At 39.0% G+C, this 14,486-nt stretch overlaps 1 protein-coding gene across 4 annotated transcripts in view; it reads right to left on the bottom strand.

Moving 5' to 3' along the window:
- PPP4R1 (protein phosphatase 4 regulatory subunit 1) overlaps positions 1 to 13,125 on the bottom strand; it is a 65,026-nt gene extending 51,901 nt beyond the window's left edge. For 2 of the 4 annotated variants that reach the window (XM_074340364.2, XM_074340366.2), the window contains exons 1-3: positions 12,987 to 13,090; positions 12,731 to 12,775; positions 11,034 to 11,224 (exon numbers count right to left, since the gene is read on the bottom strand). In XM_074340364.2, the coding sequence (XP_074196465.1) occupies positions 11,034 to 11,112 (79 nt within the window). In that variant the 5' untranslated portion in view covers positions 11,113 to 11,224; positions 12,731 to 12,775; positions 12,987 to 13,090. Of the gene's footprint in view, positions 1 to 11,033; positions 11,225 to 12,730; positions 12,776 to 12,986 lie in introns of all 4 variants that reach the window. The other 2 variants (XM_074340365.2, XM_074340367.2) reach the window with 1 other exon arrangement.
- Between the last annotated feature and the right edge of the window lie 1,361 nt (positions 13,126 to 14,486).

The raw sequence follows: 14,486 nt of genomic DNA, 5'->3' as shown, positions 1-14,486 counted from the left end.
AATTAAAAATTTAAATTTCTCTTCATGTACATATTTTGGTGCAAAGAATTGTAACAAGGTAATCAATAAAACTTTCAAGCATAAAAATATATTTTAAACGCTGTGTAGGAAATGAAAAGAGAGCAAGAAGAAAAAAGAACAATGTAAAACTCCCAATTTAAAGAGTATATTCTTGAATTTTTGAAAATGGATGATAGTGGGTATCAAAGTGCTGTGGTATTTAGACTCCATTTTTAAAATGCTATAACAGTATTATTTTAAAAATAACCTGAAGTTTAAAATGTATGATACAGAGTATACAAAAATATTTTAGGAGGTATAATTAAGTTTGAAGACCACTGCCTTATACTATTACAACTGCCTCAAACCATCTACTTCCAGTCTACCCTCATTCTAATCTGGTTTGTGTATCAGAACCACTTCAATTTTCCTGAAGTACTACTCTGTAATATACCCCACCCCCACCCCGCTTCCTTTCTTCCCTCCCCCTTCCCCACTCCCACCTCCCAGGCAATATGAATTAAGGTACAACTTTCTCATGCTGTAATTCAATAGTCTTCAAGATCTGGCTGCGACCTATTTTCCTCCACTGCACATAGTCCATGCTAGGGTCCGAGTGCCCCCTACTTTCCTGTCATGTGATTCCATCTGTCCTATTTCTGCCCTCTTTATCATCTGAGATCTGTTTAAATGTACCTATTTACAAAACCATCAATGAAGCGTTTTCTATTTTTCAAATTAAGATCTCGTCCTTCTGCAAGGAACCGAAGTTTTGCCAACCCAAAGACGCCTTTTTGGGATATTGATTTTAAGCTGTTTATTAAGAAAAAGACTCAAAAAGAAACTCTGACCCTCCCCCTGCTTCAGGAAGGAAATCTTAGAATGTTGGACTTAGCCTCATTTGAAATAAGTATGGGAAATAGCAGGGGCCTGCCAGCTAATACCCTGTGTCCCATTGTTTCTGAGTTGCCCAGCAAGAATTTTCCTGTCCTGTATGTTCCATTCTTCCTCAACTACCTGTAAATTGCCCATTCTCACTTCTGAAATCTAATACCCTGCCCTACCTGTCTCCTTTGTCCAAAAATGTGAAATGCCTCACTGTCTGGAATTCTCATGCTTAGTGAATTCCACATGCGTATGTATTAAACATTTTATTTTCTCATGTTAATCTGTCTCTGTTAATTTGACTATTAGCCAGCTAGAACCACTTAGGTGGCAGGAAAAGTATTAAATTTTTTAGCTCTTACAGTTTGAATTCCCCAGTCTTGGGGCCCTTGCTTTTACTCTGCCAGCAACTGCAATGTTTGAGTTAGTTTTTCCTTTCTCATTTTCTTCTACCTTCCCTCACCCCAAAGCAGATAAATTTCCTGAAGACAAAGACTGTCTTGCTAATCTTTTTATTACCTAAAAAGCAACATCTAAGGCATTTTCTGAAGAATGCGCATTCATTAATATTTGTTAATGAAAAAGAAGTCCCTAGAGATACTTGAGGGTACAAGGGTCTTTAAACCATGCTTTATCCTCCAAGATATGTATTCACAAGCCATTAGCATATTAATTATAAATGCCTTTGAGAAGTACCACACCAAAAAGAACTGATTAATTTATACAACCTAACTTTTCACCAAGCTTGATCAAAACAACATTCTATTCCACACACTGCCTCTAACAATACCCCCTAAAACAAAAAAAGCTGAAGGTCGGTCCTCCCCTTCAATTTTTCCCTTGATACTGCTTAGGCCACAATAAACTTGCCAAATTTTCTTTTGTTTCCCAAGTCTTTATATTTTAGAAAATGCAAGATAACGAGATACACCACAGAGATGCAATCATTTTTATTAGAGCTACCTAAGATATGGGGCTTCAAAATAATATTTTATTAATAACAAATAAATAAACCAATAAATGAATAGAGAGGGAGGGTAAGCTCTTCTGTAAAGCAGAATGACAGTCAGTAAACGTTATTGCTTCAGGTAAGAACCATCAACACATTCTAACACTACTCCATAAAAGTTTGGTTGGGAATGGGCTATTTCCCCAGCCAAATTATTTCCTTTCCTAATTACAAAAGGAAAAAACAAAATCCTTAAGTGGAGAAATCTGGAAGACATCACTTTAACCAAGTGGTTAAAAATTACCACCACCAATAATGGACAACTGACATCAGGTGCTTTTGAGATGAGTCACTGAGAAAAATCAGTCTTACATAGCATTCCTGCCCACCCCCCAAATGCATAACCTGAATCAAATCATGAGAAACAGATAAAACCAAATTGACTCTTCAAAAATATCAATAGCATGAAAGACAAAAAGCTGAGAAATTATTCCAAATTAATTAAAGAGACATGACAAGTGAATGCAATGCAGGAACCTGGATTGACGAGATAGTTGCTATAAAGAACGCTACTGGATAATTTCTGAAATTTGAAAACGAACTACATATTACATAATTCAATTGTGCCAATGTTACCTTTTCTGCATTTGGTTGCTGACTGAGAAAATGGCCTTGCTCTTAGGAGATGACAGGCTAAAGGTCATAATCTCTACACTTTAAAAGATGAAAAGAAGTTAAGATTAAGAATAATGTATATTTGGGGTGGCCGGTTAGCTCAGTAGGTTAGAGTGTGGTGCTGGTAGCACCAAGATTGCCAGTTTGATCCCCGCATGGGCCACTGTGAGCTGCGCCCTCCTTAAAAAAAAATAAAGTAAAATTTAAAAAATAATAATGTATATACTCCATTGTGTATGTATATATAAAAAATTGTATAGAGAAAAATATAGCAAATTGGCAAAATGCTAATGGCTGAATGTGAGTTTTGGGAATTAACTATAACACCTGTGCAACTCTGTATAGCTCTGAAAGTTTTCAAAGTAACAAGTTTAATTTAAAAATAAATTATTTCATTATTTGATTGCAAGTTAGGTTTATGGCCTTATTTAGCTTGGTCAGAAAAAAACAAGATTCATCTCAGCAAGTATGTGAAGGCCTACTGTGTGCTGGGCACTCAGCTATGGGTAAGAAGAAAAAATGTTATAGACCTTGGGCTTATATTATAGTGCAGGGTCAGCAAACTATGGCCAGCAGATTAAACTAGCCCATGTCTGTTTTTTTTGTTTGTTTGTTTAATTTATTGGGGTGACAACTGTTAGTAAAATTACATGGATTTCAGGTGTACAATTCTGTATTACATCATCTATAAATCCCATTGTGTGTTCACCACCCAGAGTCAGTTCTTCCATCACCAGCCCATGTCTGTTTTTGTAAATAAAAAGTTTTATTGGAAGACAGCTATGCTCATTCATTTATGTATTGTCTATGGCTGCTTTCATCCTAAAAGGGCAGATCTGAGTAGTTTAAACAGAGAGCACGTGACCCACAAAACCTAAAATATTTACTATCTGGCCCTTTACAGAAATTTTCCAATCCCTAGTCTACTGATACAGCAGAAATGCAATTAAGTCATTGCTTGGGGAAAAAAAATCTAATAGAAAAAGATAAATAACAAATTTAAAGGATCTTATAGCCTTAAGCAATACACGTCTATCAAGTTTCAATTTGTACTTTGTGACGTTTATCAGAAATCTTTCCTTCAAAAAAAGTCTTCTCTTCAAATATAAATATTAAAAGTTTACTAAATCCTTAGAAATAACCTTTACTAATTAGGTACAAAATTGTCCTATAGCATGTTTAATCTCACAATTGAGTTTAAGCAAGAATTTGCTGAAGTTCTCTATGAATATTTCAAAAAAGATTTCCCTAAAATATACATGTAAATAAATAAGGCAGTTGTATGTTTATCTACTTTCAAATTAGTTACCAATCATGCTTTCTGAACAGTATTTGACAGAAATACGCAACATATCAAAGCACTTGCAGATGTGGCTCTCCCATACATTACTTCAGTGAGTAAGTATTTTCTGTATAGTCTACTGACCCAATTATTTTGGTTAGCAATCCTTTTTTCCATAGGTTAATCTTAGGTTGATGCAAATGTAATTGCAGTTTTTGCAATTATTTTTAACCTTTTAAACTGCAATTACGTTTGCACCAACCTAATACAAATATAAAATTTGAGCTAATTCAGGTCGAAATTACTGCCAATCCCCAATAAATGAAGTCTTGAACTTATCTGAAGTCTTGATGGTCTTAATTCTTCCAAAAACTAAGTTGATAGATTTCAATGTAAAAATTATTTATACCAAATCTGACTTTGAATATAAATTCAAAGCAGTATATATAAATTTAAATATAAATTCAGCAGTAAGATGTTGGAATGATCACTTCAAGTCATTCCTAGTGATAGGATTAAGACACATCAGATCGAGGCGATGTTCTCACCCACTTTTACTCCAATGACGGGCTCCCTCATACACTAGTGCTTTAAACAAAGAAAAGGGTATATTTTGCTTCTAACATTCCCATGACAGACATTCCCATGACAGACAGGACAAAAATTATTTTATCCACCAAATACTTAAAGCATACTATTACCTTTATTTTATATCCTCTAGAAACTTTAGTAGGTTAAATGATCTAAATAAGTGATAAATTAAGGGAAGCCAAAATTGAAAGCAGTAAGAGCACAATAATAAAAAGTAATAAAGTAATAAATATTATGTCAGATTTAAATTTAACCGACCACTTTCAAGTTAGGTAACTGAGTAAATTAACCGTTAGATAAGCCTCATCAGGTACCACTATTGTGGGACTACATACCTCACAGGAATGTTATAAGGTTAAAGCACAATGTCCAACATACAGTATGACAGGAAATGGTAACTTAAAAATCTGTTTAAATCCAGAAATTTCTCCCATCTCCCTTTTGCAGCAAGTTAAAGAACTATGTTAAATGATACCTAGGAAAATATTAAAACCTACAAGGTCTCAATTGTGTTCTAGCCTCTGCCACCACACCACCTTTATCTGTGAGAACTTGAGCCTAAATTCCTTGTGTTTAAAATGAAAGAGACAAATATATTATCTGTTCTCTAGCTCTTGATGTCAGTAATTCTGGGATCACTGGCTTACCAGAAGCATAGCACAACTCAAATTTTAAAAGTTTATATGACCCTCTAGATACAATTTAAAAAGTTTATCGATCCTCTAGATATAGCAAACCAATTTAAAATATATAAAAGTCAACTTTTGTTTACCAATATTCCTTTACCACAATTTAAGGTTGACCTAAAGGGGTGAAATGTGCTTTTAACAAGATAAAAATAAACAAGATGTTGCTTCTCTTAATCTGGTGATCAATATGATTAAAATGTAAGTGGGTTTAGTAATTATACAGATATAGTAGTAGAACCAGCAAAGCAAAGGTCTAAAGAATTTAATCATTTAAACTTTCATAAATTACCATGCCTTACCATAACCTTAGGTGTCCTTCTGTTCACCGACTAAAACATCACACTTCAAGAATACCCATTGTGACATATTTAGTTAAAATAAAATTTTAACTAAACCTGGGATGGATGTCTTTAAAGTACTCTGACTACTCCTTCCTTACACCCATAAAAGTACAGATGTTAAAGGGGGATAAATGCAAGTTGAAGCTAAGTGGTGGGTATATACGATGGCTCATTAGCTTTTATATATTTGAAACTCCCACTAAAAAAATAAACAATATTTACTTTTTAAAAAATCAGTGTTATTCATCATATTAAAAAACTGAAAAAGAATAAATATCATAGATGCAGAAAAAGCATTTGACAAAATCCAACATCCATTCCTAATTTTAAAAAAGCTTTCAGGAAATTCAGGGAATTTTCTCAATCTGATGCAGGTCATCTGTGAAAAATAATAAGTTGAACATCAAAATCCAAAACTTCTGCTCTTTGAAATACAGTTAAGACAATGAAAAGACAAGTCACAGATGGCAAATAATATCTGCAAAATGATAGAGTTGTATCTGAAATAAAGATCTCTGAAAACTTAATAAATAAAACTTAATAAATAACCCGATAAAAAATGGGCAAAAGATTTGGACACTTAATCAAAGAAGACATGTAAATGGTAAATGAGCACATGAAAAGATGAGCGCATTAGTCATTAAGGAAATGCAAATTCAAACTACAAAGAAAAACCACTACCATTTAATAGAACGGCTAAAATGAAGACAGCCCACACCAAGTGTTGACAAGGGGATGAAGTACATACTGCCAGTGGGAGTGTAAAATGGTATAGCTACTTTGGAAAACACTTTCGCAGTTTCTTAAAAAAGATACCCTGGGGTGGCCAGTTAGCTCAGTTGGTTAGAGCATGGTACTAATAACACCAAGGTTGTCGGTTCGATCACCATATGAGCCGCTATGAGCTGTGCCCTCTTCATAAATAAATAAATAAAAAGATAACCAGCTATTCCACTCCTAAGCGTATATACAAGAGAAAAAACATGTATATCCACACAGACTTTGTACATGAATGCTCATGCAGCTTTATTTGTAATAGTAAAAAGCCAGAAACAATCCAAACCCCATCAACAATTTAAAGACAGAACAGCTGAGAAAAGTAACTTGCTCAAGATTATACAATAAATAAATGGCAAGAGTTATAAATTGAACACAGGTCTAAAGATTTACAAAGCCCAGTGCTCTTTTCCCCTACACAAAACTATACTGGCATATTATTTCAGAATTATAGCATGATAAAGGCTCAAATACCAACCAAAGTGACACCAATTAGGCCAGAAAACAAGTCTGCTCCTAAGTCTAGGGGGATAAGGAGCTAAGAAGACTTGACATAGGAGAGTCGGGGGATGGATTTGGAGAGCGGGATCGTTAGGTGATCTGCCAACTGAAAGATCTGTACAAAAGTACCTTGTTAGAAGTTACAGGGAAAGAAGGCTTTTTAACCTCTTTAGTCAAAATTCCACAGGTGTGCCACCTCACTCTTCTTCCCAAAACATTAAATTAGTTTTATGTTCAGATCCAAGCTAAAAGCAAAACAACACCTTAGTTTGAGTTTAGGGTCTGCTCACCCTATCACGCAGTTGATGGCAAAAACTGCCATCAAAAGAAAAACAATCCAAAATTCCAAAATACAAGGCAAATGTAGAAGTAACAATAGTTTAATAAATTAATGTAAATTCTTTGTTTTGATGAGAAGAGGAACTGAGAGGTAAAAGGACCAGAAATAAAATAATAAACCTGTGATCAAACAAATGTGGCAGACTAATGAACTTGACCAGCAGCAAGGGCTATTTACCTTTAATAGCCAGAAAGAATAAACAAAAACCTATGTATCTAGGGAGGGTTTTTCTTGTTTGTTTTTGTCGGTACAGCTACAATCCCAGGCAGTCAACATGTATAATTTACAAAGGGTTCTCCTCCCTCCCCTTTTTCTTTCTTTTTTAAAAAAAAATTCTATAGGGGGAATTATTACCCAAGGCATCATTAACTGATTCTATACGTATGTACCATTAAAATCATTAAGCACTCTTTTCTAGGGTATCAATTATACTGTCTCTAAATAAAGATTTCTTCTATCCAGTCTTGTTGATGGCAATTAAAACATGCTCCCAAGTCTCATGTCTCACTCTTCCAAATCCCTATTAACAACACTTCTAAATATCATGACTTTCAAGGGCACCTTCCTAGGGTTTTTGACTGATTCCCAGGCTGGTACTGGACAGCCCCAATTTTTTTTACTTCTCACTTCCCCGTGTGGCAAGGACTTAAAGAAGATTATCGAAACTAGTTTTTAAAAGTAGTCAGAGGGCCCAGAGATTCTTTGAAAGGAGTGCAGTCTAGGCAGTTACACCCAGTTAGTTCTGGATCTGTTGTTAATTCATTCTATTTTCACCACTGCCCTCAAACCCAAAAAATAATATAGTGTAAAAGGATTCCAAAACTTGAATTCTGAAAAATCCTGTGGTATGGTATATCCATAATACAGTTCCAAAAGCTCTTCCTTTTGCCAATAACTATGTATCTATCAATAATCAATTTAAGTGTAAATGGATTAAAAGCTCCAATCAAAAGACATAGGGTAGCTGGATGGGTAAGAAAACAAGACCCATGCATATCCTGTCTACAAGAGACCTACCTCAGACTAAAAGACGCACATAGACTAAAAGGGATGGAAAAGGGTATTTCACGCAGATGGAAATGAAATAAAAACTGGGGTAGCAGTACTTACATCGGACAAAATAGACTTTGAAACAAAGACTATAATAAGAGACAAAGAGGGACATTATATAATGATAAATGGATCAATAGAACAAGAGGACATAACCCTAGTAAATATCTATGGGCGCAACACAGAATCACCTAAATATATAACATAAATATTGACCTACATAAAGGCTACTTACAAATGGAAGAAAAGTTAACATAAAGACTAAGTAAGCTATATTACATGCAAGCTCCATTCTAATTATCTCTCTCTAGGTTAAATTAAACCATATGCAGCATACTAGATTAATCTTCAAGGGTATTTTAAGCATGGCTCGAACAAATTGCCTATGCAAGAAGCTTGGGCTGCTCAATGTTGTAAACTGGGCAATTTAAGAAGAGATAATATTTAAAATATAATATTTAGAATCAGGAGTCCTAGCTTAAAATTCTGGCTGGTACTTAGGAATGTTGTTCCTCGGAAAACAATTTAGTCCCTTTGTGTATCAGTTGACTTTTTATTAACATCAGACTACCACAGCCTATACATCACAGGGCTGCTATGAAGAATACTGTTCATAAAAGCTATAAACTATCAAGTGTTATATAATCATTCTTTTACAATATTCTTCTTCAATGTTTTCTCAAAAATGTAAATTTCAATCAAACTCCTTCAATGAAATTATTTTTACAATCATTAGGTCATCAAATCACACTGTATCTTAAGTCCTACCTCACCTATTTTAGAAATCCAGCAACTTAAATGTAAATCAAAATCGCATCTCTGGAAAACTGACAATATAAATTTGAAATATCTTTCTCTGAAAGTCTGTCATTTTGCATTGCCTTCCATTATTTAAGGAACAGAAGGGTTTACCCAACTCTGAAGTCACTCTGCTGAGACACCTATTCAAATGGAGTCACTGTCTTCTTGCTTTCACTTTGAAATTCAAAGTATGTTTCATGATACAGGATTTCAAGTACCATTTTTAAATTAAAACAAGCATACTTTTTCATTGCATTATTTTCCTAAACTTAATTTTAATATTACTTAATAATAATTTTATTTATTTACCTTTATGACCTTTTAACATGGACATACAACACACCATTTTTTACATACTAGGATTTTGTTTCTTTTTCTCCCAGGGTATCAGTCAAGTCAGTCCTTCACCAACGCTTTCCCCTATTCTACCCACTTTCTACTCACTATACATAGACTTTGGGGCTTAAAACCAATCAAAAGACCTGAGACACTTATCAAGATCTGGCAATGCCCCCCTTTCAAGATCTAGACCCTACCTAGGTCCTCTTGTATTCTCCACAGCTCCAGATTACCTGTACAATAGTATTTACTCTCTCTTCTGCCTTAGTCTAGGTTCTACATTTAGGAAAGGCAATTAGGATTCTAGAGCTTGGCTAGAAAATAATTTCTTCCCATCTCCGCGGCTGACTTAGACCTCGCTTGGTGGAAGTGGCAGGACCTGGTGTCCAACTACTCCCGAGGCGGGCCTCCATACAGTGTTCCCTGAGACAGAAAATAAGATTCATAAGATACCACCTAGTTGTAAAGGCAGCCCAAGCACCATTCCCGCTGACATCTCTGGTCCTCTACCTTCTCCAGCTTCTCTAGGATGTGAAAAGCCTTTTCACTCCATTCCCTTACCAAACATCTTGCTCTCAACCTAGGCACCATCAGAAAATTTTTCATTCTTTCTCCCTTTGCAGTAGAAGGCAACTGGTCCTTCAACTGGCCATGTTCAAAGATCCCTCGTTTGTGAATTTCTAGGTAAAGGTATTATCAGGGCAGGGAGCTCTCCCAGGTATGTGCCGTCCTGGCAAGCAGATTATTTCAAGCGTAAATAATTAATGCCCAAGAAATTCAGGACAAGTTTTTTTGTTGTTGCTTGTTTTACCTCCCCCTTTCCTTCTTGAAGAGATTCAAATAGAAAACCCTGTTTCGGGAAGGGAACCTTAGCATTATCACCTTAACATAGTCACTTCAGCACATGTGAATTGTGGTACACAGGAAGGATCCATGCAAAAATCTGTTCCTTAGATTCCCCTCTGTCCCACTGTTTCTGAGTAGCCTAGTAAGAATTTGTTTGGACTTTCTCCACTACCGGTGAATTACCTATGTCTCCTTTGAACTCCCAAACAGCCCCTTCTTTCTCTTTGTCCAAAATGACATCTATAGCTCCATTCTGCCTCACTGTCTTTGGAATTTTCATGCTTATGTGAATTCCCCGTGCACAGGTAATACAATGTGATTTTCTCCTGTTAATCTACTGTATGTCCTTTGACTTATTTGACCAGCCACAAGAACTAAAAAGGGTAAGGGGAAAGATTCCTCCATCACAACAGCACCACCTATAAAAACTAACAACTGAGAAAAGTAAGCAATTATTCTAACAAAGTCTTCAATGAAATTATAAATATGCAAATAAACTATTTGTGCCTCCAAATGTCTAACGTTTTATCCTAAATTAAAACACACTGAGAACAGAACCTTAAAAAAGTTAACTGCAAGCATGAGCAACATCTATATTAATTCTGTAATATAATATACAATCAGTATTTCCTTCTCTGCTCTTTTCTTCCATCTTCCCTTACACTTTAGTCATAGCAACACATAATATTTATTTACTATTTATATAATAACGTAATATTTATTCACTACTTACCAGGTGCTGTTCTAAGGGCTTTATATGCATTAATTTATGTAAGGCTCTGAACAACTCTATGAGGTATGTATTATTATGTCTATTTACAAATAACAAAACTTGAGCATAGACAGGTTGAGTGAGTTACAAGAGTCTGTCCAAAGTGACAATGCCAAGATTCGAACAAAGCAGTCTGGCTCTTTTCTATTAACTACTCTGCTATACTGGCTCTAATACCTTCATTATCACACTTACATTCAAATCGCTTATAAACCACTAGAGGGCATGGATTGTGACCATCCTCAGAACCGAGCAGAGAAGTCTTGAGGCTCATGAATAAATCATTGTTGAGTTCTTCACAGGTATGCCTTCCCCTCCAGACTATGTTCCTTAAGGGTCAATGACATAAGTGACACTGCAGCTCTTCCTTTAAGAGTGCATGGCACCTAAGTGAAAATAAATGAATATGCAGAAGTTCTTGCTCCAGACATTCCTAAACACATGCTGAATAAATGTATCTTCTATTTACAAAGTCTTGAATCAAAATACAACAATGAGAAGCCCCTGTTTGGCGGTGAAAGCCAGAGCCAGCTCTGTAATCCTAACTTTGTAATAAATCAATAGCTGCTTTAAATAACAATTTAAATTTACTCGTAGGCAGCTAAGTAGTCTAAGGAAAAACAGTAAATGAAATGTAAAAGCTGTCCTTTGCTATATGAGTACTGCTCCGTTTAAGAGAGCTTTTACTTAAAAAATAAACCCAGACTTAGCAAAAGGTAAGCTTGCATATGGTTCAATTACTTTAAAAATAATCACTCTTTTTATAGAATCTTTCTAAATAGTAAATTCCCTTTACTTCACTCAAAACATCCAGGAATTTAAAAATTAAGCTTAATTTGGGCAAGGGAAACCATATTGGACAATGCTAAGGATTAATCACACAGTATTTAAAAGAGCTATTTCAAACTGCAGCTATTTCTGAATTACTTATACAGATGTTAGTCACAGTAAATCTCAGTATCAGACAGGCTTTCCACTAACTACACCACACATTCTACCACGGTTATCATTTCAATTCAGAATAATTTCCAAATTACCTTCTGTTGTTAAAAAAGCACACAGGAAATGAACATTCCTTCCTAACACTATTCTGGAAACAATATCAACTTAAAATAAAAAACAAAAACAAAAGAATCAACACTTGTAAAACTTCACTGTTTCAAAGGAAAGCTGAAATTTTAATATTTAAGGTCTGGATAACTTGTGAACATTTGCATTAAAGAAATATGCTTTCTAAACCTAACGATTCCTGCCAAGGCCACACCTTCTAAGCTTCCCGTAAATCACAAATCAAATGATGTGGAGCAACGTAAAAACTGCTAGGAGCTAAAGTGAAATTACAGGTAAGTCATCTCCATACAATCAGAAACGGGACAAGTGAACCCAGGACGCTAACAGGGACCACCAGGCGTCCCTACAGCTGGCCGCTAACTTGCGAGCAACTCTAAGGAAACACACCTTCCTTCCTCATAGCCTGCTTCCTCAGGAGGCTTGAGAGGAAAGGGGCGGCCCCCGGAAGGCACTCAAAAAGGGAAAAACACACCCCAAATTCCCATTTCAAATTTCTGTCTACTACTTTTTTCAAAAACAGACGGCCTGGCAGCTCCCAGGGCCACAAGAGAGTTGGAGGTGATGAGAGGGGTGGGCGATGGGACAGAACCCGAGCTGGAACATTACACAGGGCATCTCTCTTCACCAGTGGAATGGGGGCACACCGTTTCCTCCAGAAAGCGCGACTTTCTCTCAAAATCGGGACCCCCGCCGGTCCAGGACCACGCCTCGCCGGGCGGTTCTCCCGCCAGGCCGGGCCCAGGCCGCCGCCACCCGCCCTTCCTTCCCGGCCGCTCCCCGCGGGCCGCCGGCGACAGCAACGGCAGGGCGGGCGCACTCACATCCGTCCGCGTCCTCCTGCAGGTCCTCCTGGAGCAGCGAGAGGTCTGCGCCGAGGGGAGAGAAGAAAGGCCCGGTCAGCGCCTCAGGGACACTGCGCGCCGCCCCAGCCGCCCGCCACCCGCCCTCCCGGCCCCGCGGCGGCTCCCCGCGCCGGCGGCTTCGGTCCGGCAGCCACTCGGGGCGGCGGCAGACGGGCGGGCGCGGGGAGGCGCCGCCGCCGCCGCCGCGCCACCCAGAGAACAGGGGGCCACGTACCCGCCATCTTGTGGTCGCCCCCTCCTCCTCGGTCTCCCGGGTATCCGGGGCTACATGGAGCGGCGCGAGCCGGGGAGCCGGTGGACGCGCGCGGGAGGGGCGGCGAGGAGGAGGGACGGGCCGGCGGGGGCGCGCGCGCGGGGCGTGCCGAGGGCCCGGGACTGGGGCGCGGGCGGAGCGGCTCCCGGACGCCGGGGGCGGGCGGGCCCCGGGCCTCGCCCCGCCTTGCCCGGCCGCACCGTGCGGCTCCCGGGTGGCGGGTGATCCCTCCTCCCGCCTCCCTCACTCCAGGCCCGGCCCGGCGGCGCGCGCTCACAGGCTCGGCCGGAGGCACCCTCAAGCCGAGCGCTTCGGTCGAAGGCGCGCAAGCTGTGCCGCCGGCCCGGGACCCTGCGGTGTGTGCCCGGGACCGGGCGGGGCCTCCCGCGGCCCGGCCCGCTTTATTGGGTCACCAGCCTCGCCCACAACCTCGTTGGCCGCAACCTTTCGCCGACGCGCCCTTCGCGGCCCCGCGACCCCTCCCCAGGGCTGCACGTACGTCGGCGGCGATCTGGGGCCAAGCAGAGGCCGAGAGTCCCACCCTTCGGGTGGAGGAAGCGCCGCCTCCCAGCGCGCCGGGGACACTTGCGAAGTGGCTGGTAACAAAGCCTAGGGCCCGGTTTCCTGGTCGTGGAGTGACAAAGTCATCCTTGTTCACCCGGCTTTCACACCCAGCACGTTTAATTATTAGACACAGAGTATTACCTCCATGTCCTGCTAATCCTGAGCTGACAAAGCGGAGATCCAACAGCAAGAGTGTTGGCAGGCCTCAGTTTAGATCTCGATTCTGCCATTTACTTAGTAGGCGTGTGACCCATTTGTAAAATGAAGGATGATAACAGTCTCTTGGGATTATTGGGATTAATGAAGAATGTAAGCAACCTAGCACAGTACTTGATATCTAGGAGGTGCTCGACGAAGGGTGCCTATGATTAGTTTTCTTTTCTTTGAATAGTTTAATTTTGGCAGCACTTGCACTCAACCGAAATTTGTATTATTCTCCTTTTTTTACATGTGTTAAGTGAGTAGCTCAAGCTCTCAAGAGCAAAGTGGGGGCTAAACCTAGGTTTTCTGATTCCATTTCACACTCCTATCTCCATGACTAATCTTATCTCCAGTTCTATCCAAGGCCTCCAAAATGGTAATCTCTTGAAGTGGAGAACAAAACAAGGACTTGTTAAATGATGCCAGTTTGGGGATCTGGACTCTTGGGGAGGAGAGGGAATTATAAATAGTTAATCAGCTTTTTCTGCTGTGTGTATCAGATCCTCTGAAATTCATGTCTGTGTAATAAAATGGGCTCTGCATAGCTATTCCAAAAACTTCCCTGTCAGATATTACAACATAGAACACATTGTATAGTAGGTATTAAATTTCTGAGAGTAATAAAAATTGGAATACAATCTGTGACTCCAGGTATGTCTAATTTTCTCAAATACAGAGTAATTAAAACTGAAGGCT

This window comes from Rhinolophus sinicus, chromosome 4 (genome assembly GCF_057876585.1).
Source record: "Rhinolophus sinicus isolate RSI-liver-muscle chromosome 4, RSI-T2T, whole genome shotgun sequence".
In the NCBI taxonomy this organism is placed as follows: Eukaryota; Metazoa; Chordata; class Mammalia; order Chiroptera; family Rhinolophidae; genus Rhinolophus; species Rhinolophus sinicus.
This window is presented reverse-complemented; position numbering and strand designations above follow the sequence as displayed.